Consider the following 25,881-nt stretch of genomic DNA (forward strand, 5'->3'; position numbering starts at 1 on the left):
TTTTATGAACACCTGATACTGACTCAGATGTTCACCTACAACCGGAGTCTCGTGTTACTTGTTGGTGTTTGTTGCTAGGATGCTAAAGACGACCAAATTATACTGCACACACATTTGGGAATGACCTCAGACGAATAGTTGTAACAAATGTAACAAAATGATGTAACAAATGCAAAATTATTATTAATAATTATTATTTGAAATGAATCCTTTAAGTGCAGCATAAATATTAGTTACAACTTCAAATAACTTTTTTTTTTGTTTCAGCATATTTTAAAAAGCGATTTATTCCCGTGACGTACAGCTACATTTTCAACGTCGTTCGGCGACTCCAGTCTTCAGTGTCACGTGATTCTTCAGAAGTCATTTTAATATGCTGATCTGCTGGTCAAAAAAACGAAAAGCAAAAAACATTTCTCATTAATATCAATGTTAAAAACATATGAGCTTCTACGTATTTTTACGGAAGCCGATAAATTGGGTCAGTATTCTCTGACGAACATTATATTCTCTTTTTTTTTTAAAAAAATTCATTTTTTTGTTCACTTTTGGTTAATTTGTTATGAGTAAAAGTAGTAAATTTCTTATAATTTCATATATATATATATATATATATATATATATATATATATATATATAATTTACTAGAGAGTGCACTATAATTATGTCCCTGCAGTGTTCATTTGCAATGCAAATGACAGCCCATAGAAACCATAGTAGATGTAATAGCGTCAGCAGACACATCTGTTCCTTTACGCTGCATCTGAGGACTCATACTAAATGTGTTCATTTAAACATATCTTTTTATTACGCTGTAGGGTGCTTTGAACAGTATTGTTTGTTATATGACTACAGTTGGCTTACCCACTATAATATGTTTTATTATTCATCCTGTCGTTCACCCTGTCGTTTTATGAAAGCTGAAACGCACACAAAAATGCATTTCTTTTTAAAAAATATATTAAAGTTTAAAAAGATTAAAAAGTTTACACAGTAGCCCCTGCAAATTAATGCTCGATTAAGACATGTAAAAAAAAGTACTGAGCAATTACGCCACCTACTGGTTCTTCAGGAGATTCATTGATGGCAGACCTTTATATTTTTATTGTGTCCCCCATATGTACTTATTCTAATGTTTATCTGTCTCTCTCTGATAGTGTTAATAATAATAATGATGATGATGAAAAGATTCACTGGCTGATATGAATTTATGGGTTTATGTTTGTGTTTGTGTGTGTGTGTGTGTGTGTGTGTGTGTTGGAAGCATGCACAAACATGTTTAGCGTTAGGGTGATATTATTTTGTGCAGCATAAATCTCCCTGAAATGTACTAAAATGTGATCTCTCTTCATTTTGGCTCTTTGTACTGCTAAGATGTTTTCTTTTTACATTTTGGGATTTGAATCATCAAAAAAAGAACCCTGTTGTCTACGAACGACAGTTTAACAAATACAGAAATGAATAGGAAGCCACTGTTTAATGCAGCATAAAAAATAATGTAACTAGGCATGCCAGCTTTAACCAAATTATAGTAACATATATATCTATAACATTTGTTACATAACATATACAAAGTATCTAGAGGGCAGTCACGTGTCTTCACGTGTTGATTCTTTAAAATCGACTGACAGGAAGTTCATTCTAGCAGCTGGCTTGACAGAAAAAAAAGGAACATTCTTTGGTGAATAGCGGCTTGCGACTTTGGAGGCTGGACTATAGAAAGTATTAGAAAATTATTAAATTGCAAAGCTTGAGTCGGTGTTGCACCACTCCAAGTTACGGACTACATGGAGAGACGTCTCTAAGAACTTTGCAGGGAATTAGAAAAGTAATATTCTGTATCCCAAGGAAAATTTGTGTGTGTAAAGATTACAAAGGTCAGTTTATCTTTTCGTGCATCTTTCATCTTTTATTTTTAATTTTTAATTGTTTTACACATTCGTGCAATTTCTTGAATGTGTTTCTTTGGAAAGGACATTGCAAATGTTCGATGTAACCATATCTGTACAGTATATTGACATTTTTAAGTCTTTTTTGTTATGTTAAGTCTATAAATGTCTATCTATGTTGCATTTACATTTAATATTGACGATAACTTTTCATTGAATCGCAGAAAAGCGGCTTCAAAACATCTGCAGAACATCAACACCGATCTCTTTGTCTGCTACTATGAGTTCTGAGGGTGTCTTCTCACTGGGAGCCTCTGAGAGCAGTAGTGTAAAAATAGTGATAAATGTCGGAGGAGTGAAACATGAGACCCACGCGAGCACCCTAATGACCCTTCCGGGGTCCCGTCTCGCCAAGCTGGTGGACACCGAGAAGCATTCTTCAGAGCTTTTTTTTGATCGCAACCCCGAAGTCTTCGCCCATGTGCTGCAGTACTACAGGAGCGGGAAGCTGCACTGCCCAACCAACTTGTGCGGGCTGCTGCTGGAAGAGGAGTTCGCTTTCTGGGCTGTTAGCGGCACGGACGTGGAGCCCTGCTGCTGGGCGACATACCGACAGAACAAAGATACCGTAGAGGCTTTGGCTCAAGTTGAACCTTCAGTGACAGATGAGGAACCAGGTCAAAAAGGCAGATCCAGCAACTCCAGAACTCTGCGGCAGAAGATATGGGCTCTCTTTGACAATCCATATTCATCCATTGCTGCCAAAGTGAGTTTGTGTTCATGCAGGGATGTGCTATCCCACCTTTTTCCTAGTAAGCCTATGGGTGAGGCTTCCGGTTCGTTAGACGCTATAGGTAAATAACGAGGAGAAAAACTACACACTACAAACCTGTCTGTTCATATTTAAGATAATACATTAAAATAACATGATTTTCAATATCAAGTAGCGAAACAACAGCTAAAAATAGCTGGATGAGGATGACACCCATAAAATTTACAAACGGCTGCGCGCAGTTTTACATCAGGATTCAAATTTGTTTCAAATTCTCAACGCAATAGACCTATCGGTAAGCCCTTCCCTTCTAATTCAGATGAGCCAATGGCAATCGAGTATCAAAACTGTGCAAAAACATAATTGGACAAGGTTTTCGGACTGCAACTGTCATTGCAAGACAGTGAGCAACTCCACTGTGGAGCAACCCTCGCGATGTTTCCATCCAAAGATCCGACTTATGTGCAAAACTGGAATATCGCATAAAACATAAGCGAATGAAACCCAGTTTCCATCCAACAAGCAAAAAAAAAATCACTTACTGGTAAACCATGGCACTAAATATCAATAGGAGAAGGCACTGAATATAATAATTTTCATATCTAATATAGCACAATAAATGGCGGTCAATGCTGCTGTTCAAGAACGCAGTCGTTTAAGAAAATACTTAGATGACAAACTTTGCTTATCCATTTCAGAATGACCATAACAACATATAGTTGCTTAGTGAATGAGAAGTTATCTCGTCTCATAGTCACATGACCTTTCATCCACATTTCTGTGTGTGTGTGTTTTTTTATGCCATATTCCATAAAAAATAGGTGGATGGAAACGTCGTAACTAAGGTGGGCGGGGCTTACCGATAGGTCATGTCATGGTGCACAGCCCTAAAGCGAGTGATGATTGCCGTCACTCTTCTCCAGATGCTTGATTCTCTGCTCAATCCAAATGTTTCTGTTTCTCCAGGTCATCGCGATCGTATCTCTGGCCTTCATCCTGCTCTCTATCGCCGTATTCTCTGTGCAGACAAAACCCAATACGTACTTTTCCCAGTCTCTCCAGTTTTTGGGGAATTCAAGCGAGAATGACACGGAGACCCGTCTTGCACACCCTGTAAACGCGGTGGAGATGGTGTGTTCGCTATGGTTCGTGTTCGAGTTCGTGATGCGCGCGGGCAGCTGTCCGAGCAAAGCGCGCTTCTTCGTGAACGTTATGAACGCCGTCGACCTGCTGGCCCTCTTCCCGCTGCTCCTGCGGTGGTGTTCGAGCGTGTACTGCGAGAAGGCGGTGGGCGTTCTGCACACAATGCGATGCATACGTTTACTCCACGTCTTCAAGCTGATGCAGCATGTGTTCGACGTGAGAGTGCTCAACCACGCTCTCCGAGCCAGTGCGACGACTCTCTGCGCAGCCCCTATAGCACTCTTCATTTGCACGCTTATCTTTGGCACCATGATTTTTTTTGCAGAAGTTGACGCTAAAGATATGTACTTCACCGACATTCCCACAAGTTTTTGGTGGGCTGTGGTTACACTGACCACGGTGGGTTATGGAGACATGTGTCCTATAACACTGCAAGGCAAGTTGGTATTCTTTCTCTGTGCAATGGTCGGTGTTCTGCTCATCGTCCTGCCTGTGCCCATAATCGTCAACAACTTCATCAAGTTCAGCTCCCTGGTTAAGATAAAGCATTCAATGCCCAGAAAGAAGGAGAAGAGTAGCGTTGATGGGGCCCCCTTCTCTACTGCTTAAAGTTGCAAAATAGAAACAGAAGGTAACATACATAGTACTAGTAGGCCTATAAGTCTTTGACTGCTTTTTGTATGTGTCTTACATGATTTTGTTCTCTTGCAGAATCTGTGATGGATGACCGGATGAAGAGCCACTGAGTCTTAAACTAGAGGGAAAACACACAATTCGCTTAAAAAAAGGTAAAAACATATTTTGAATTAAGAATTCTGGATATTGAATAGCAGTTTATAAATGCAGAATTTCACAGCAGCCCACTTATTTTATTTGTGATATCCGATCAACTTCGAAACTCCGAAACTTGATTGTGAGGCATCTGAATTGCAACCCTATATTTTCTAGATAGTGGATATGTAACCAATGCTAAGCCTTAAATGTAAAATACAGTACATTCGCTGCATTACACAAAAAATTGTGAAGGATTTTTCCAGATGCAGATGTTTGGATGAGAATCTGGCATTTACTTGAAGCGCTGTTTTTGTAGGCCTACTCCAGACTTTTCTTTTTTTGTATTTGAATGTGTATCTTTCATACAAGATTTTTGTTGCAGATTATACATTGCATGTGCTCTAACTTGTATTGTTTGCTTGTGCTTTTATTAAACCCATTTCCACTTTTTTAATACTTTTTCTCAGCTTCTTGCAGATATTGTCTGCTAATTCCATCTGGGGGCCATGCTGCAATTTGTAATAGTCGTAACCATTGCGTTCTCAATCATATACGAGCTCTGACGGTTCAGAGAAGCACCTATCCACCTTATTTTTCATGTAAATGCTGGCGCCCCCATGTTTGGACTATAATGCATCGGATTTCTGGTAAAGCACTTCTGCTAAATAGAAGAAGGAAAATGAATGTAGTTGAAACTGCAACTAACCTAATAGTAGGCCCACAAACACAAGGAAAGATAAACTACAGCACATGACAGAGCAAGATAAATGCTGGATGTAATCAAAATAGGGTGAATTAACCCAAATAGACCTAAAACATAATAGTAATGTGATAATCCTCCTCACAATAAAGCTTTGTGTGAAAAGAGGCTCACACCCTTTAAAAGAAACAGAAAGGCAGGGCACATTACATCTTCTCTACATATGCACACACACACACACACACACAATTAAAATGCAATTTATTTAATATTTTTTTTCTCCCCTGAAAATGCTACAGTTTAGCAAGTCTAGGTAAACAGTTATCAATTTGTCAGTTTTGAAAAATAATTATGGCACAAATGGAAAACATTCTGAATAAATAAAGGGGTCCAGCCATTAATTGCATCCAAAATAAAGAGTTACATAAATAATTTTTTAATTTAAAAAGTGACTATATTGTAACTGCTTATAGCTTTTGATTCGGATGCAATTAATAAGTCACAATTCTCCACAGTAGTCAGTTTGCAGACAAGGACAAAAATATACAGATTTCATTATTACTTTAAAACTGTCAACAAGTGCTTCCACAGATGAAAGAGAACAGGGAGACATTAGTCATCTCGCCCCGGTACCATTTGCTTAGGGCCCCCAAAACACTAAACGCGCACTTGGTCATTTAGTGACTTGGATCCTCAATGCAATTGATTATCATTTTGAACGCAGTGCAACTTCAGAATTTACCGAAAAAATATGAGAATGTGCATCCAAGGTGTAATATCGTGATTCAGTATCACGCTATATCATTACCACCGCTTCAGTCTGAATCATCATCAGAGGTTTGAGTGCTCAGGGACGGCAAACATCGAATCTTACGAATGATGTTGGACAAGAAGCCGTAAAGCTTTTTCAAAAAAGATGGATTTGCGTTTAGCGGTGCTGTGTGTTTAAACAGCTGTTTGACATCTATTACTGAGGCATGGCCTTTCTTTGACTTCGTGATACCTGTGTATATTCCCACGCACTGATTGGATCTCAAACAGAAAACAGGGTTACCGCTTTCACCTGGCTGACCTGCGGTGGACATCACAAACGCTTTTATTTGGCTTTTCTTATTCAAGGAACGAGTGATATCTGTGCATGTATGCTTTTGCAGATTCCCCCGGACATCAAATGCGTAGAAATATAAACCCTCGCTCTCACCGGACGCACAACGATCAAGCAAACCTTTTCCTAAAACATCTGTTTGTCCGAGTAATTTAACGAGGCACTGATCTTTGTCGTGAAACATGTGACGTTTTTTGGGAAGGTTTGCCTCATAAACCAGAACAAAGTCTGTGGTGGGGAAGAAAACATATGCGTCATACAGACTAGAGTACTGAAATGTGTGAAAAGCCGTCAAGATGAAGTCATTCCTCAGGTAGACTCCATAGCAGGACTTGATGCTCTTTTCTCCTTTCACTTTCATCAAACATAACGGCTCTCTCGTTAACCGCAGTCCATTCCAGTCTGTGATATCTCTCCGTCTGAAGATCTCTCCGTTTCTATACAGCAGTGGACCTGGATGCCGTTTCAACATTTCGATGCAAGCTTCCACGTCAGAAGAGCTCATGCAAGGAACGCTGAATCCTTGGTTTGCTATCCTGCAGCTGAGAGACGCATCTTCCTCGTGGCTTGTTGAACTGGACGAAGGACCGGTGGTCTCAGCAGCTTCAAACGCAGTCTGAAACACAGAACACACATGTGAACATTCGACTCTTATTAATCACTCTGAGAGATGGTTGACACTTTGTATAAAAAGTCTTTATTAAACTCATAACTGTACGGTTTGGTTTTACCTGCTGCATATTCATGAAGGCACTTTTCTTATGCGTGTCTTTTTGAACCTTCTCCACTCCGGCTTTTGATGATCAGTGGCCTGAAATATACAGAAATGTATGTACACGGCTAAATCAACCAATTAATGTCACGTAATGTAGATATGAGCTAGTGCTATAATACTTAGCCATTTTCTTAAAAAAACTAATTAAGCTGTGAATTTACAGATCGACCTTTAGGCAGTTTTAACCTTTTAAAGACTTGGCAGACATCTGTATTCAAAGGGACTTTTATAACTTTTATAAGAACATAATTTTAACCATCAGACGACATCAAAGTGCCGTGTGACTTAAGATTAATAGTGTTCAGCCTTTTTACTTTAGAGCCTTGTTTTTCTGAGCTTCGTTTGACCATCGCTAGAGAGCACTAGTTCACTTAATGTATCACTTTAAGGGTTATCTACAGGTGACTCAGAACTGATATCAGACCGTCTGAAGATCTCTCCCTTTTTGAATAACACTGGACCTTTATATGATTTTAAGAAATTAATGCAAGCTTGCAATGTAAAGGAGCTCATGCAAGGGACGGTTAGTCCTTCGTTCTTTATACTGCAGCTGAGAGACACATCATCATCATCCTCATCATCCTCGTGGCATGTTGTATTTGGTGGGGGACCGGTGGTCTCAGCAGCTGACATCTAAACAGAACACAAAGAGCTGGTAAACACTTAAATAAATAAGCATGCGTCATACTCATAACTATAGAGTTTGTTTTTACCTTTTGTGTATTTAGAAATGCACTTTTTGTACCGATGTCCTTCTGAGGCTTCTCCATTCATTCCTGTGAAGAAAAATGGCACGAGATATACAAAACATCCCAGTTACGTTTGTAACCCTCGTTCCCTGAAGTCATAATTAAAGTATTTACAAAAAGGCAAATTAAATCAGTTAATGTCGTGTGCATGACGGCTAGTGGATTTTTTTTTTGCATTTAATTTTATAATGCTAAGTTACCCCCAACCCAATATCATTATAATATCATTTTTGTACATTTTTTTGGGAAGCAAGTTTTTTAACAACTAGAAAAGGTAAATTAGAAACATATTGGTGGATAATTAATAATCACAATAATCACTAGGTAAACTGTTGAATTACTTTCAAGAGGAAACACTCACATTTCTAAGAATTTTCTCTGAATTTGGTCACTAGCAGCAACTAAGATTATTCAGGAATACGGGTCCTGGAGTTGGTGAATGACGCAAGCAGTCTATTTCAGTTACTCAAACATAGCAACGTGGCAAAAATGGCCGACAGGTCCGTGACAGTGTGTTAGCAATCGATAAAAACTAGAAAGAAAAAAAAAACACATGAAAAATGACTAAACCAAAACATATGAAAATACGAAAAAACTCATTCCAAATACGAATACAAACTCAAATTATGATTATTACTCAATGACTAATCTCAATGATACAAAAATACACAATACAAAAAACACTGTCATTTCCAGTGGCTGTATATAAGTTATATACTTTGAGTAATCAGTTAATGCTGACTCTTTGCTGTAGCTTTAACATTACTGTGCGTATTTATCCCAGTTCCAATCATATTGGGATGTTGTTGAAGTAATCGTTTACAAGAGATGTAACTCACACTGCAGCTTTCATCTCTCTCTCAAAATAGCCGTATATGAAAAAAACTTTAGCAACTTCTAAGTTCTGGATGCACTAGCCCTCGTCTTTGGTGGTGTCTTTTTATGATCAGACATAAAACCATTTTTGAATAACACGATGATTATTAAAATTATTATTTTTCATTAAAATATTTATCAATGCCAAAAATACTTACATTTATGGGTCAACTTGTTGACTCAGACGATCCCAAAACATCTTCGATCCCGAAAAAACAGAGCATTCCCTGATTCTGGATACGCTTCCACATAAATACGCGAAACGGAGAACGGCGCAGATTGAACATCTGACAAGGCTCTTGAGCTCATTGGCTCAAACCAGAGCATGCGTTCTTCACTAAACTTCGCAGTCGGACGGGTCGCGCTGTTATTAGATGCCTGCGAGGTGCAAGCTTAGGAGTCGGTCAGCAAATAAACAATGCTAGGAAAATCTATTTCCATCGCAAACTCCACGGCGTTCGATAAAAGACAAAATGGCCAACTGAATAAATCTCTCCAACCCGACGGAATCATCGTGTACATCGACGTGCAGCCAGAGATGTGAACACAATTCTTGATGAAAATAGAGACACTTGGGGGCATAATATGAAATCACATTTTCCCCAGGGAAAGTTGAAAACTGGCTAGAAAGGAAAGCCAGAAAGGAAGTTGTATTTTCCGGCCTGCCGACGAAGGGCCTCAGATTCCTGTAACCTACATCCTGTTGTTACGTCATCGAACATTGCAGCAGGAATAAGACAAGACAAGATCCGATTTATTAAAGCATCAGAGATTGATTAGTCTTGGACACATAAAGTATAGTGCAGTGGTTCCCAACTGGTGTGCCGCGGCACTAAGGGGTGCCGTGAGATCTTTTGAGGGTGCCGCCAAAATTTCGGGGAAAAAATTGCACTAACGTCATTCTCTCTTGGCGGGAGAGGGGGAGGGGACTACCGAGATAGCGGAGAGTAGAGACCTGCAATCCCGCGGGAGTACCGCGGGTCTCGCGGGACCCGACGCAACCCAGTGCAGCGCGGGACGAGGTTTGATATGTGAACGCGGGTGCGGGCGGTAAGGTCCTCGTGTGCGGGTTGCGGGAGAATGAAATTATTTGCGGGACTCCCGCAAAATGGAAATATCTTAAAATTAAATAGTTAAAAAGAAATAAAATATTATTTATCTGCTGCACAAAAACAACACGAACAACTCAAAATAACGTAAATTCTCACGTGGTTCTTGCGAGGAACAAAGACCATAGACCCACACCGAGGCAAAATGTCTGAAGAGCATGACACAGGTGGAGCGCTTAGTGCTACAGATATTAGTTCATTATTAAAGAAAGGAACATACAGAACTACAAAGCCAAACAAAGGGAAATCCGATATTTGGAAATGTTTTTCTATAGCAGTGGTTCCCAACCTTTTTTAACTCACAGCCCACACAACCAAACACATATGTTTCCGCGGCCCACTGCAAAAAAATTTAAATGAACCTGTTATTTGTGTCGGGTTAGTAACTGAGTACTCAGAAGCATGACTTTTAACTGTCTTTATTGAATAAACGGGTAATGTTGAATAACCAGAAAATGTGCATAATAGGTCATTAATTTTTAATTAATTATGACATTTAATTATTACTACACATTTTTACGTACATTAGCAATATTATTATTTCTATTGAGAATAACTGGCGGCCCCCCTGCAATACCGTTGCGGCCCACTGGGGGGCCGCGGCCCACAGGTTGAAAACCACTGTTCTATAGTATGTGACGGTATGGAAAGCACCTTCCCTTTGCAAGCTGCGACAAATGCAGCAAAATACTCGCATACAGCAGCCACAAGTCTGGAAGTTCAGGTCTGAAGCGTCATGTGTGCACAGTTTTAATGTTTACATGCGGGCGGGAGCGGGACAAAACTTGAATATTGCGGGCGGGAGCGGGAAAAAAATAATCTATATTGTTGCGGGAGCGGGACTGAAAAATCTGTCCCGCGCAGGTCTCTAGCGGAGAGTCCTTCTCCACCCCACCCGTTCCTCAGTGAGGGTTGTGGATTGACGCGTATAACACACGTACAGGACAGGGCGCACATCGAGTCGCCACTCGCCAGCATGCCTCAGTACTGATTGGTGACTCAAAGGAGGCAGAAGATATTGTATTAAGCAGCACGTGCACGAGTGCACGTAAATTTGTGATCAAGTGCAATTCTTGTGATAAGCTAAAACTGTGTTTGTCGCTCTCTACTTAACTATCAGAAACTAGTTAGTAAACTATTAGTAAACTAGGTATAAGGTGTTGTTGCATGCAAACTCTCGAAATGAAACAAATAAATAAATAATAAGAAAAAAGCTACAGAGATTTTAAATATCTATTTCCTTATAAGGGTGCCGGGAACTTTTGAAAGGCTTTCCAAGGGTGCCTCAAACAAGAAAAGGTTGGGAACCACTGGTATAGTGTCTGCTGTCACCCATACCCATACCCATACTTTGGCATCAGAAATAACACAGAGCTGGACCAGATGAGTCAGTCAGGCCTGGTGCCAGGACGCATGACTTGAGAGAGATATAATTCCTTTGTGGCGGAGGTTTCGAGTAAATGTTTAAATACGTTATTTGTGTAAATACTTTTCTAACACTTCCAGAAAGGGATCATCTTTTAACGCACATGGTAATTTGGCAAATATATTGACAAGTTAAAATTGGAAACTCTTTCCAGTGCAATATTTGACCAAAAGGGTAAAAATGGCGGTTATTTTCGTCAGGTACGGCTCACTGGCGCAAACATATCCAAATATATATTCGCTATATCCGCTACATATAGGACGCAGAGATTAAATAGTGCGGTGAGACAACATTTATGCCCTAGCAACCACCCAAACACTCTGAAAGTAGCCCTAGCAACCATCCCAAACATTCCATCGTTGCCCTAGCAACCACCCCAAACATTCCATTGTTGCCCTAGCAACCACCAAAAATATCCCATTGTTGCCCTAGCAACCACCAAAAACATTCCATCATTGCTCTAGCAACCACCAAAACATTCTGAAAGTAGCCCTAGCAACCACCCCAAACATTCCAACGTTGCCCTAGCAACCACCAAAAACATTTCATCGTTGCCCTAGCAACCACCAAAAACATTCCATTGTTGCCCTAGCAACCACCCAAACATTCCATCGTTGCCCTAGCAACCACAGAAACATTCTGAAAGTAAGGCAAGGCAAGGCAAGTTTATTTATTTAGCACATTTCATACACAATGGTAATTCAAAGTGCTTTACAAGAGAGGAAATAAAATAATTACAAGATTTAAATAACAATAAAAGAAATTAAAATAAAATAAAAACACTGATTTAAGATAAATTGAATTTAAAGCAAAAAGAGATTGATTTAAAACAGTTTAAAATAAAAACAGCAAACAGTTCGGACGCAGCACAGTGCTCATTCTGTAAATGCACAACTAAACAGATGAGTTTTGAGTCTGGATTTAAAAGTGACTAATGTTTCAGCACATCTGATCTCTTCAGGAAGCTGGTTCCAGATGCGAGCAGCATAATAACTAAAAGCAGATTCTCCTTGTTTGGTGTGAACCTTTGGTATTTCTAATTGACTTGATCCTAGTGATCTGAGTGGTCTGTTAGGTGTATAAATATTGATCATATCTGCAATGTATTTAGGTCCTAGTCCATTGAGTGATTTATAGATGAGTAAAAGTGCTTTAAAATCAATTCTAAATGTCACTGGAAGCCAGTGTAAGGACCTGAGGACTGGTGTGATGTGCTCTGATTTTCTGGTTCGAGTCAGGATCCTGGCAGCAGCGTTCTGGATGAGCTGCAGCTGTCTGATGGTCTTTTTGGGAAGGCCAGTGAGGAGACCATTACAATAGTCCACCCTGCTGGTAATGAAGGCATGGACTAGTTTCTCCAGGTCTTGCCTGGGCACAAAACATCTAATTCTTGCAATATTTTTTAGGTGATAGTACGCTGATTTAGTCACTGCTTTGACATGACAGCTGAAACTAAAGGTCGGTCTCTAGGATCACACCAAGATTCTTGACTTGCCTTTTGGTTGTTTGACCCCTTGAGTCAAGGTATGCATTCACCTTGTGAACTTCATCTTTATTTCCAAACGCGATGACCTTAGTTTTCTCCTTGTTTAACTGAAGAAAATTTTGGCACATCCAACTGTTGATTTCATCAATGCATTGGCAGAGTGAGTCAATGGGGCTGTAGTCATTTGGTGATAAGGCTAGGTAGATCTGCGTGTCGTCAGCTGTGATAGGCAATTTGATTCTTTCTCATTATTTGACTTAGTGGGAGCATATACAGGCTAAACAAGAGCGGCGCAAGAATTGAGCCTTGTGGGACTCCGCATGTCATGGACGTCCACTTAGACTTATGCTCTCCTATACTCACATAATAACCCCTCCCCTCTAAATATGACCTGAACCAGTTTAGAGCCATTCCAGAAAGCCCGACCCAGTTTTCCAGTCTGTCAAGAAGAATGTTATGATCGACAGTGTCAAACGCAGCACTAAGATCTAGTAGTACCAGCACTGATATTTTACCAGAATCAGAGTTTAGGCGAATATCATTTATTATCTTAACCAACGCTGTCTCTGTGCTGTGGTGCGGTCTGAAACCAGATTGAAAATTATCCAGATAACCATTTGAGTTCAAGTAGCTGTTCAGCTGATTCAGAACTACCTTTTCAATGATCTTGCCTATGACCGGAAGATTTGCTATCGGTCTATAGTTACTCAATATGCTGTTATCAAGATTTCTCCTTTTCAGGAGGGGCTTAACAACTGCAGTTTTCAGGGAGTTTGGAAAAGTCCCAGAAAGAAGTGATGTGTTCACCACTTCTAAGATGTCAGCTTTTAAACAGTTAAACACGCTTTTGAGAAAGGATGTGGGGAGTGTGTCAAGACAGCAGGTTGAGGATTTTAGGTGCTGTACTACTTCCTCCAAAGTTTTGCTATCAATTGCTTAAAAAACACACATAGTGACTCCTTTTTGAAATTGTGGTTGAATTTGACATATCTCTACATCATCTGATGTTTTAATCACCTTTCTGATATTTTCGATCTTCTCAGAAAAGAATGAGGCAAACTCATTGCATTTGCTGTCAGAAAGCATTTCACTGGGAATCTGACTTGGGGGGTTTGTCAGTCTCTCAACTGTAGCAAAAAGAGTGCGGGTGTTGTTCAGGTTACTATTTATAAGGTTTGAGAAAAACTTCTGTCTTGCTGTGGCTAATTCCACATTAAAAGCATGCAGGCTGTCTTTATAGATGCTATAGTGGATTTCAAGTTTTGTCTTCCGCCACATCCACTCAGCCTTTCTGCATTGCCTTTTCATGATCTGCACTGCTGTTGATTTTCTCCAACATGACTTTTGTCTGCCAGTCTTCTTACTGACTTTCACAGGTGCAATGTCATCCATGACATTCTTAACTTTTGAGTCAAAGGACTCCAGGAGAAGATCAACGTAGTCGGCAGAAATGCTTGGCATTGAAGAAACAGCCTTCATAAATAGCACACTTGTGTTCTCATTAATGCATCTCTTTCTGACAGTGACAGATCTGGATTCAGTGGTAGCAGAGATCAATATATCAAAGAAAATACAGAAGTGATCAGACAGTGCTACATTCTTGATAACAATGGACGAAAGCTGTAAACCCTTACTGATGAGTAAATCTAGCGTGTGCCCATGGTGATGTGTAGGTCCATGCACATGCTGAATCAGGTCAAAAGTGTTTAAAACAATTTCTTTTGTAGTTTTGATTTCTGCATTTTCTACGTGGATATTAAAATTCCCTGCAATCACAAAACAGTCAAACTCTGAACAAATCAGTGATGACAATTCTGTGAACTCTTCAACAAAGGCTGGAGAATATTTTGGAGGCCTGTAAATAATGATAAACATGGAGCACCTTTCAACACAATCCCTAGATATTCAAATGACAAGTACTGACCAAATGACACTTGTCTGCACTGAAAGACATCTTTAAAGAGAGCAGTAACCCCACCCCCTCTCTTGTCAACTCTGCAAACATTCCAAAAACAAACACCAAAACATTCCATCGTTGCCCTAGCAACCACCCCAAACATTCCATCATTGCCCTAGCAACCACCCAACCATTCCATAGTTGCCCTAGCAACCACCCAAACATTCTGAAAGTAGCCCTAGCAACCACCCCAAACAATCCAACGTTTCCTTAGCAAACACCAAAACATTCCATCGTTGCCCTAGCAACCACCCCAAACATTCTATCGTTGCCCTAGCAACCACCCAAACATTCTATCGTTGTCCTAGCAACCACCCAAACATTCTATCGTTGCCCTAGCAACCACCCAAACATTCCAACGTTGCCATAGCAACCACCCAACCATTCCATCGTTGCCCTAGCAAGCACCCAACCATTCCATTGTTGCCCAAGCAACCACCCAAACATTCCCTAGCAACCACCCCAAACATTCCAATGTTGCCCTAGCGACCACCCCAAACATTCCAACGTTGCCATAGCAACCACCCAAACATTCTATCGTTGTCCTAGCAACCACCCAAACATTCTATCGTTGCCGTAGCAACCGCCCAAACATTCCACGTTGCCATAGCAACCACCCAAACATTTTGAAAGTAGTCCTAGCAACCACCCCAAACATTCCAACGATGCCCTAGCAACCACCCCAAACATTCTATTGTTGCCCTAGCAACCACCCAAAGATTCTGAAAGTAGCCCTAGCAACCACCCCAAACATTCCAATGTTTCCCTAGCAACCACCCAAACATTCTATAGTTTCCCTAGCAACCACCCAACCATTCCATCGTTGCCCTAGCAACCACCCAACCATTCCATCATTGCCCTAGCAACCACCCAAATATTCTGAAAGTAGCCCTAGCAACCACCCAAACATTCCAACGTTGCCCTAGCAACCACCCAAACATTCTATTGTTGCCCTAGCAACCACCCAAACATTTTATCGTTGCCCTAGCAACCACCCAAACATTTTATCGTTGCCCTAGCAACCACCCAAACATTCCAACGTTGCCCTAGCAACCACCCAAACATTACATCGTTGCCCTAGCAACCACCCCAAACATTCCAATGTTGCCCTAGCAACCACCCCAAACATTCCATCGTTGCCCTAGCAACCACCCTAAACATTCTATTGTTGCCCTAGCAACCACCCAAACATTCCATCATTGCCCTAGCAATCACCCAACCATTCCATCGTTGCCCTAGCAACCACCCAAACATTCTGAAAGTAGCCCTAGCAACCACCCAACCATTCCATCGTTGCCCTAGCAACCACCCCAAACATTCCAACGTTGCCCTAGCAACCACCCCAAACATTTCAACGTTGCCCTAGCAACCACCCAAACATTCCATCGTTGCCCTAGCAACCACCCTAAACATTCTATTGTTGCCCTAGCAACCACCCAAACATTCCATCATTGCCCTAGCAAACACCCAAACATTCCATCATTGCCCTAGCAATCACCCAACCATTCCATCGTTGCCCTAGCAACCACCCAAACATTCTGAAAGTAGCCCTAGCAACCACCCAACCATTCCATCGTTGCCCTAGCAACCACCCCAAACATTCCAACGTTGCCCTAGAAACCACCCCAAACATTTCAATGTTGCCCTAGCAACCACCCAACCATTCCATCGTTGCCCTAGCAACCACCCAAACATTCTGAAAGTAGCCCTAGCAACCACCCCAAACAATCCAACGTTTCCCTAGCAACCACCAAAACATTCCATCGTTGCCCTAGCAACCACCCAAACATTCTGAAAGTAGCCCTAGCAACCACCCCAAACATTCCATCGTTGTCCTAGCAACCACCCAAACATTCTGAAAGTAGCCCTAGCACCACCCAAACCTTCTGAAAGTAGCCCTAGCAACCACCCAAACATTACATCGTTGCCCTAGCAACCACCCAAACATTACATCGTTGCCCTAGCAACCACCCAAACATTTTACCGTTGCCTAGCAGCAACCACCCAAACATTCCAACGTTGCCCTAGCAACCACCCAAACATTACATCGTTGCCCTAGCAACCACCCCAAACATTCCAATGTCGCCCTAGCAACCACCCCAAACATTCCATCGTTGCCCTAGCAACCACCCTAAACATTCTATTGTTGCCCTAGCAACCACCCAAACATTTTATCGTTGCCCTAGCAACCACCCAAACATTACATCGTTGCCCTAGCAACCACCCAAACATTCTGAAAGTAGCCCTAGCAACCACCCAACATTCCATCGTTGCCCTAGCAACCACCCAAACATTCCATTGTTGCCCTAGCAACCACCCCAAACATTCCAATGTTGCCCTAGCAACCACCCCAAACATTCCATCGTTGCCCTAGCAACCACCTAAACATTCTATTGTTGCCCTAGCAACCACCCAAACATTTTATCGTTGCCCTAGCAACCACCCAAAGATTCTATCGTTGCCCTAGCAACCACCCAAACATTCTATCGTTGCCCTAGCAACCACCCAAACATTACATCGTTGCCCTAGCAACCACCCAAACATTCCATCGTTGCCCTAGCAACCACCCTAAACATTCTATTGTTGCCCTAGCAACCACCCAAACATTCCATCATTGCCCTAGCAACCACCCAAACATTCCATCATTGCCCTAGCAATCACCCAACCATTCCATCGTTGCCTAGCAACCACCCAAACATTCTGAAAGTAGCCCTAGCAACCACCCCAAACATTCTATTGTTGCCCTAGCAACCACCCAAACATTCTGAAAGTAGCCCTAGCAACCACCCCAAACATTCCAATGTTTCCCTAGCAACCACCCAAACATTCTATAGTTTCCCTAGCAACCAACTCTTCAACAAAGGCTGGAGAATATTTTGGAGGCCTGTAAATAATGATAAACAGGATGCGTAGAGCACCTTTCAACACAATCCCTAGATATTCAAATGACAAGTACTTGGTAAATGACACTTGTCTGCACTGAAAGACATCTTTAAAGAGAGCAGTAACCCCACCCCCTCTCTTGTCAACTCTGCAAACATTCCAAAAACAAACACCCAACCATTCCATAGTTGCCCTAGCAACCACCCAAACATTCTGAAAGTAGCCCTAGGAACCACCCCAAACAATCCAACAATTCCTTAGCAAACACCAAAACATTCCATCGTTGCCCTAGCAACCACCCCAAACATTCTATCGTTGCCCTAGCAACCACCCAAACATTCTATCGTTGTCCTAGCAACCACCCAAACATTCTATCGTTGCCCTAGCAACCACCCAAACATTCCAACGTTGCCATAGCAACCACCCAAAGATTCTATCGTTGTCCTAGCAACCACCCAAACATTCTATCGTTGCCGTAGCAACCACCCAAACATTCCAACGTTGCCATAGCAACCACCCAAACATTTTGAAAGTAGTCCTAGCAACCACCCCAAACATTCCAACGATGCCCTAGCAACCACCCCAAACATTCTATTGTTGCCCTAGCAACCACCCAAACATTCTGAAAGTAGCCCTAGCAACCAACCCAAACATTCCAATGTTTCCCTAGCAACCACCCCAAACATTCCAATGTTTCCCTAGCAACCACCCAAACATTCCATCGTTGCCCTAGCAACCACCCAACCATTCCATCGTTGCCCTAGCAACCACCCCAAACATTTCAACGTTGCCCTAGCAACCACCCAAACATTTTATTGTTGCCCTAGCAACCACCCAAACATTCCATCTAAAGCCCTAGCAACCACCCCAAACATTCCAACGTTGCCCTAGCAACCACCCCAAACATTTCAACGTTGCCCTAGCAACCACCCCAAACATTCTATCGTTGCCCTAGCAACCACCCAAACATTTCAACGTTGCCATATTAACCACCCAAACATTTTGAAAGTAGCCCTAGCAACCACCCAAACATTCCAACGTTGCCATATTAACCACCCAAACATTTTGAAAGTAGCCCTAGCAATCACCCCAAACATTCCATTGTTGCCCTAGCGACCACCCCAAACATTCCATCGTTGCCCTAGCAACCACCAAAAACATTTCTTCATTGCCCTAGTAACCACCAAAAACATTCTGAAAGTAGCCCTGGCAACCACCCCAAACATTTCAATGTTGCCCTAGCAACCAATCCAAACATTCCATTGTTGCCCTAGCAACCACCCAAACATTCCAACCTTGCCATAGCAACCACCCCAAACATTTTGAAAGTAGCCCTAGCAACCACCCAAACATTCCAATGTTTCCCTAGCAACCACCCAAACATTATATCGTTGCCCTAGCAACCACCCAAACATTTCAATGTTTCCCTAGCAGCCACCCAAACATTCCATCGTTGACCTAGCAACCACCAAAAATATTCCATCGTTGCCCTAGCAACCACCCAACCATTCCATCGTTGCCCTAGCAACCACCCAAACATTCTGAAAGTAGCCCTAGCAACCACCCCAAACAATCCAACGTTTCCCTAGCAACCACCAAAACATTCCATCGTTGCCCTAGCAACCACCCAAACATTCTGAAAGTAGCCCTAGCAACCACCCCAAACATTCCATCGTTGTCCTAGCAACCACCCAAACATTTTGAAAGTAGCCCTAGCAACCACCCCAAACATTCCAATGTTTCCCTAGCAACCACCCAAACATTCCATCCTTGCCCTAGCAACCACCCAAACATTCTGAAAGTAGCCCTAGCACCACCCAAACATTCTGAAAGTAGCCCTAGCAACCACCCAAACATTACATCGTTGCCCTAGCAACCACCCAAACATTACATCGTTGCCCTAGCAACCACCCAAACATTTTATCGTTGCCCTAGCAACCACCCAAACATTTTACCGTTGCCCTAGCAACCACCCAAACATTCCAACGTTGCCCTAGCAACCACCCAAACATTACATCGTTGCCCTAGCAACCACCCCAAACATTCCAATGTTGCCCTAGCAACCACCCCAAACATTCCATTGTTGCCCTAGCAACCACCCTAAACATTCTATTGTTGCCCTAGCAACCACCCAAACATTCCATCATTGCCCTAGCAACCACCCAAACATTCCATCATTGCCCTAGCAATCACCCAACCATTCCAACGTTGCCCTAGCAACCACCCCAAACATTCTATCGTTGCCCTAGCAACCACCCAAACATTCCAACGTTGCCATATTAACCACCCAAACATTTTGAAAGTAGCCCTAGCAATCACCCCAAACATTCTATCGTTGCCCTAGCAACCACCCAAACATTCCAACGTTGCCATATTAACCACCCAAACATTTTGAAAGTAGCCCTAGCAACCACCCCAAACATTCCAACGTTGCCCTAGCAACCACCCCAAACATTCCCTTGTTGCCCTAGCAATCACCCCAAACATTCAATTGTTGCCCTAGCGACCACCCCAAACATTCCATCGTTGCCCTAGCAACCACCCAACCATTCCATTGTTGCCCTAGCAACCACCCAAACATTTTATCGTTGCCCTAGCAACTACCCAAACATTTTATCGTTACCCTAGCAACCACCCAAACATTCCATAGTTGCCCTAGCAACCACCCAAACATTTTATCGTTGCCCTAGCAACCACCCAGACATTCCATCGTTGCCCTAGCAACCACCAAAAACATTCTGAAAGTAGCCCTAGCAACCACCCCAAACATTTCATCGTTGGCCTAGCAACCACACCAATCATTCCAACGTTTCCCTAGCAACCACCAAAAACATTCCATCGTTGCCCTAGCAACCACCCAAACATTCTGAAAGTAGCCCTATCAACCACCCCAAACATTCCAACGTTACCCGTTTACAGTTTACTCATTAATTAATTACTGTTATGTGAGATTCATTTAGGTGGTTTTGTGGGATATAGAAATACAAATAATGTGTTATTAATAATGTGTTGTATGAATGGTTTATGTAGTAATTTGCCATGTTGAAGTGTACACTTTTAACAAGAAAATAGAAAATAAAAAGTATAGAATGTTTCTGACTTTGTATTTTTCTTCAAGACTATTACAATTCTTTCATATTACACCTGTATTTTTATTGGTAAAACACCTTATAAAATATATTAAAAACAATATATATAAAAAAAAATGGTATTATTGGCATTGTCCAAAACATCTTAAAAAAATCAGTTCCACATACATCTTGTGTTTTCCATCTATTTTTTATTTCTTTGACAACCATCATCAATACAGTACAGAATGTTTAAGAATATTTACACATTTATTTCATACACATCAGTTATGTTATGAACAGAGTAAAACACCAGCTCTTCATTCTGAGGATTGATTGCTCAACAGCCGACAGAAAAATGCAGTCTTAAAAATGGAGAAGATGCTGTAGAGCATCTTCAAACAAGATGGATGTGATTTTAGCGTTGCTGTGTTTTCTGACAGCTGTTTGTGATCTGTTTTGGATGCGTATCCTTTCTTTGACTTTCTGATACCTGTGTATATTCCCACGCACTGATCGGATCTCAAACAGAAAACAGGATTACCGCTTTCACCTGCTGCTGCAGCATTTAACGTTGATGTTTGGTGTAGGCATACATTCATATATATGACATTTTTAATCTCGTAATTGTTTTATCAAGCCATTGGCTTTTATACTAATTACCTATACAAATGATGTGCATTTATACACCACCTTACAACTGAAGTCATTTTGTCAGATGCAGGTTTTGGAAAAATGAATGTTTTAACCGGGCGGGTGTTTTCTTAGCAGACAGGTAAGAAGACGGGAATATTAATGTGTTTTTGAGGCGGCGTGTAGTATAAAAAGAAGTGTAATAATAGGAGTAATAACTGACCAGATCTCATAACATATCATATTTAATAGAATATAGAAATATATTTTCTTTCCCTATTCATTTGTCCTCTCTCACAAATCGCATAATCAACATGCTTTTAGTCCCCATTGTCCTCATGTTTCATGTTCAGAAAGTCATATTTTGATCTGAAACTCCATAGCATTTTCCTGAGATGTTGATTTATGACACACAATTAAAAAAATTGACAGATTTAAATAATAATTTTAATTGTGTGTCTGATCTGATCTGATCAAATATATATATATATATATATATATATATATATATATATATATATATATATATATATATATATATATAATCTGCTCTTTTTATGCATCTATCTGAAAGCAAAAAAAAAAATAACTACAAAGTCAAAACTTTTTGTACTTTTTTTCTCATAATTTGACTTGTATTTATAATCCTTTATATGAATAAATACATTTTTAATCTTAGAATTGGTTAACCAAAGCATTATTTTTTTCTTGTGGCATACAGTATATCGGCCTCTGTACTTATTTCCTATTAAAATATATATCAGATATCAGATGTGCTTTTATCGATGACAGCAATGTTTATCTGTACATTTCTTTACCTCTTAAATCAGATTTGACCACCAGGTGGCGCCATTATGGTCTGGTCATTTGATAACATAAAAAGCAGCTGATCCTTTACCTGTTTAACACCCGAACTCTGGAACAATCTCTAAACAATCTGTTTAACCAGGCTTACACATTACACACTAATATGAATCAAATCTGTTAAAGGTTTGTTAGGTTCCCATAATATGTACTCGTTGCATCGGTTTCTACACTGATTTTTTTCCTATTTTGTTTCTTAGTCCACATCCAGGGCTGAACTGACTCCAGCTGAGCCTGCTTTCTCCCTGGGTTTTTTCTCCATTCTGTGTGGATGTGGTTTTGGTTCCTTGCCGCTGTCGCCTCTGGCTTGCTTAGTTGGGAACACTTAATTTCTAGTGTTTATTGTAGATTTAATATACTATACACTCCATTCTCCAAATTCGATACTGTTCAGCGCTTTGACACAGTCTGTGTCGTTAGAAGTGCTATATCAATAAAAGTCACTGACTGCTTGATTGATTTAAACTCTGAAAGAAATGTATTTCTGTAGCTTTCCTTCAATTTTACACATTGCTTTAAAATGATAAAACTGTATCTTACTGTATCTTAAAAATAATATTTATTTTGCAGATCTGTCAGTAGTAGTAATACAGGTAAAATGAGGGTACAGAAACCGAATACTGAAAATAGCAGAGAATAACATACATATAGAAATAACAAAAATATTGAAAAAATGTGTGCATTGTTTATTTACTATATATATATATATATATATATATATATATATATATATATATATATATATGTGTGTGTGTGTGTGTGTGTGTGTGTATATGTATGTATGTATGTATATATATATATATATATATATATATATATAGGCTATATAGCAATCTTCAAAAATAATATTTTCAAAATTAATATTCTTAGAAACCAAAGACTACTCATTATGCTAAATAATAGATAAATAATATAAAGCTGTATATGGGGCTTTTGTGTACATGCAGTTTGTACATTTTAGCCAAAATATTAACATAAAATTAAAAAGAAAATTTTCTTGTAATTTACATAACATTTTGATTGTCATATGGAAGTCCATTTCCGCCTCGGAATAAAAAAATAAAAATGTTTTGCGACTTTTTTATCTCGCAGTTCTGAGAGAAAAAAAAAGCAGAACTGCGTGATAAAAAGTCACAATAAATCCTGTTCTAATTAATCTCATGACAAATCACCTTTAAAATGACACAGTTATTTATTCCAGAGCATCTAATGGGCGTTTACTGATGACACCAGGTTATAACCGAAGTCATTTTGTCAGATAAGGGTGTCGGAAAAATGAACGTTTCAGCCGTGTCTGCAGCGGGTGTTTTCTTGGCGGACAGGTAAGAAGACGGGAAGGATGAAAGTACAGTGGGAGCCGGAGACGAAGGCGTCACGGAGCTTCCGTTGTCGTGCTGAGGAGTTATATGGGACACGCACATGCACGCGCACCCCGTGTCCCTCAGCAGCCTGATAATGTCGTTTCTGAACCTGATCCCGACGAGAGCGTAGAGCAGGGGGTTCAGGCAGCACCTCACGTAGGCCAGGTTGCGCGTTATGTTTTCTTGAAGGTGAAACCTGGTCCACTCTTCGCAGTGTTTCGGAGTGGGTGTGAATATTTTAATCAGGAGCACCATGGTGTAAGGAAGCTGGAACAGGAGGAAAAGGACCACCAGGAGAGCCATCAGACGCAAAGTCCTCTGCCTGCGCCAACATTTGCCCCCGGCGCGGATCAAGACGCGTCCGATGGCGCCGTAACACGCCACCATCGCCACGCAAGGGATGCAGAACCCCGCGATCTTCGCTATCTGGGCCCACAGCTTCCATTTGCCCACTTCATCGCCCCAAACTTTCATATCGCACAGGAGGACTTCCGAGCCCATGTCGGGCTCCACGGAGCTGAAGAGCAGCTCCGGCAGGCTCAGGAAGACGGAAAACGCGGCGACGCCAACCGCGGACAGCAGGCTGTAAAGCAGCGTCTCGGAACTCATCTTCCGCACGGCTTTGGTGCAAACCACCACCAGATAGCGGTCGACGCTGATGCAAGCCAACAGCAGCAGGCCGCCGTAGGTGTTGATGGCGTACATGCCGCGGTTTAGCCGGCACAGGCCCTCTCCGAACTTCCAGCCGCCGAGCAGGGTCTCCGTCACCTGCAACGGAAGAGTCAGCAGAAGCAGCATGTCGGACAGAGCCAGGTAGAACAGGAAGACGTCGGTCATGCAGCGCAGACGCAGGCGGCGATACAGCGCGAAGGTGGCGATGACCAGCCCGTTCCCAATCACGCCTAAAAAGAAGACGACGAGGAAGACGGCGGTCTGGACGGCGGTGATGGTCAGCTCCTGCTCTTTGCTGGCCACGCACAGCTCCTCGACGTCGGTCACGTTGGCGTCGGTCACCGAATCCATATAGGTCAGATTGAATTCGTAGTCGTTCGTGAAGCCTAAAAGGGACGCCAGGTCTTCCGTGGTCGAACGAAAGCGCGCCATACCTGTAAAACATTGCAGAAAAAAGATCGCATTGGATGCATGGATTTCGAAACGTTTACAAAAAGCCTGGCTTTGACTTTAAAGGAGTAGTTCACCCAAAAATACAAACCGGGTCATCGTTTGCTCACCACCCGAGTGCTAGACAAAGGAACATATTTGGAAAAAGTTGGGTCACCGTTGACTTCTATAGCAGAAAAAAAACACTATGGAAGTCAATGGTGACCCGAGACAACCCTGATTGCAAACTTGTATTCAAAATATTTGATTTTTCATTTTTGGGTGAATCATTCTTGAATGCGCTTTGTGGTTTTGCCCCTATTGTACAATCTTTACGAAGTCAAAGCTGACAGATTCCACAGAAAGTCACTATCTCGGCCATCATAGCCTGCGGTGTCACATGTGGGCTATAAAAGCCAAATATGATACAAAACATGTCTAAAATCTGAGCGTTTGTTCTTTTTTTTTCATGTAAGACTTCGCAGGGTTTAATGTAAAACGTCGGCGTTGTTGTGCTGTTGCAGTTTTCCACCACCGCGGGGCGCTATTGAGAGCCTGCTTTCACTCGAACACTAATCTTAAACCGAGCGTGTAGATTTCTGTACATTTTAGATGACGCTGTGATTATCTGATCTGGACAGTTAAACATTTTTCGTATTTTTTTTTTTTTTTGGTTTGACTAGGTAAATCCCCTTATTCGTAATTTGATGTGTGGGATTCAGTCAGGGACCTGAACAATATCCTCGTGTGGAGACTAAAGCAGAGGAAAATAAAATAATAAAATGAACGAAAAAAACAAACAAACATATAAAGGTTTTGCCAATTTTTGAGGATTATTTTGGGTTCGACAGCTATTCCTAAACACATATTTTACACTTCAGTGTATCTTTTCGTTTTTTTTTTTTTATAAACAGGCACATTGTTTGAATACAAAGTTGTATTGTTTTGGATTCACCGGGGCTTGCGTGGTTTGAGTCGTCGGTTTTATTCTGTCTGTTGATTTCATTGTCACGTAATGAGTTTCTTTCTCATAAAATTATAGCAGATTTTTTTTAGCGAGTGATAACTCTTTTAAGGAAGTTGTGGTGTTGTTCGTGACGCAGTTTATATATAGGCTAGTTCAATTCACATCTTCGTGCTAGCAGACCTATTAGGCTAGCTGTTATAATTTATTAGATAAGCCTAATTATATACTTGTAATTAGGCCAAA

General features: G+C 41.1%; 3 protein-coding genes across 4 annotated transcripts in view; 1 reads left to right on the forward strand and 2 right to left on the reverse strand.

Annotated features, from left to right (window-relative positions):
• Positions 1-2,154: 2,154 nt before the first annotated feature.
• On the forward strand, positions 2,155-4,892 carry LOC122329761 (potassium voltage-gated channel subfamily C member 1). The gene is made up of 3 exons (XM_043226318.1): positions 2,155-2,655; positions 3,628-4,435; positions 4,516-4,892. Exons 1-2 carry the CDS (start codon positions 2,170-2,172, stop codon positions 4,411-4,413), a joined length of 1,272 nt encoding a protein of 423 aa, XP_043082253.1. The 5' UTR covers positions 2,155-2,169; the 3' UTR covers positions 4,414-4,435; positions 4,516-4,892.
• A 630-nt stretch (positions 4,893-5,522) lies between these two features.
• On the reverse strand, positions 5,523-9,540 carry LOC122329772. Of its 2 annotated transcripts, XM_043226339.1 has the most exons (6): positions 8,942-9,540; positions 8,269-8,439; positions 7,872-7,934; positions 7,655-7,791; positions 7,115-7,194; positions 5,523-6,999 (listed from the first exon to the last, which is right to left on the reverse strand). In XM_043226339.1, exons 5-6 carry the CDS (start codon positions 7,127-7,129, stop codon positions 6,094-6,096), a joined length of 921 nt encoding a protein of 306 aa, XP_043082274.1. In that variant the 5' UTR covers positions 7,130-7,194; positions 7,655-7,791; positions 7,872-7,934; positions 8,269-8,439; positions 8,942-9,540; the 3' UTR covers positions 5,523-6,093. The 2 variants fall into 2 exon arrangements, with proteins under 2 accessions (XP_043082274.1, XP_043082272.1); XM_043226337.1 differs by lacking the exon at positions 8,269-8,439 and having other exon boundaries at positions 7,115-7,791; positions 8,942-9,538.
• Positions 9,541-23,216: 13,676 nt separating this feature from the next.
• The window catches only part of ccr10 (chemokine (C-C motif) receptor 10), a 4,678-nt gene continuing 2,013 nt past the window's right edge, over positions 23,217-25,881 (reverse strand). The window contains exon 2 of the mRNA XM_043226324.1: positions 23,217-24,676. Coding sequence (XP_043082259.1) covers positions 23,427-24,674 — 1,248 coding nt within the window. The 5' untranslated portion in view covers positions 24,675-24,676 and the 3' untranslated portion in view covers positions 23,217-23,426. The remainder of the gene's footprint in view (positions 24,677-25,881) is intronic.

Source organism: Puntigrus tetrazona, chromosome 24 (genome assembly GCF_018831695.1).
Source record: "Puntigrus tetrazona isolate hp1 chromosome 24, ASM1883169v1, whole genome shotgun sequence".
NCBI classification, from domain to species: Eukaryota; Metazoa; Chordata; class Actinopteri; order Cypriniformes; family Cyprinidae; genus Puntigrus; species Puntigrus tetrazona.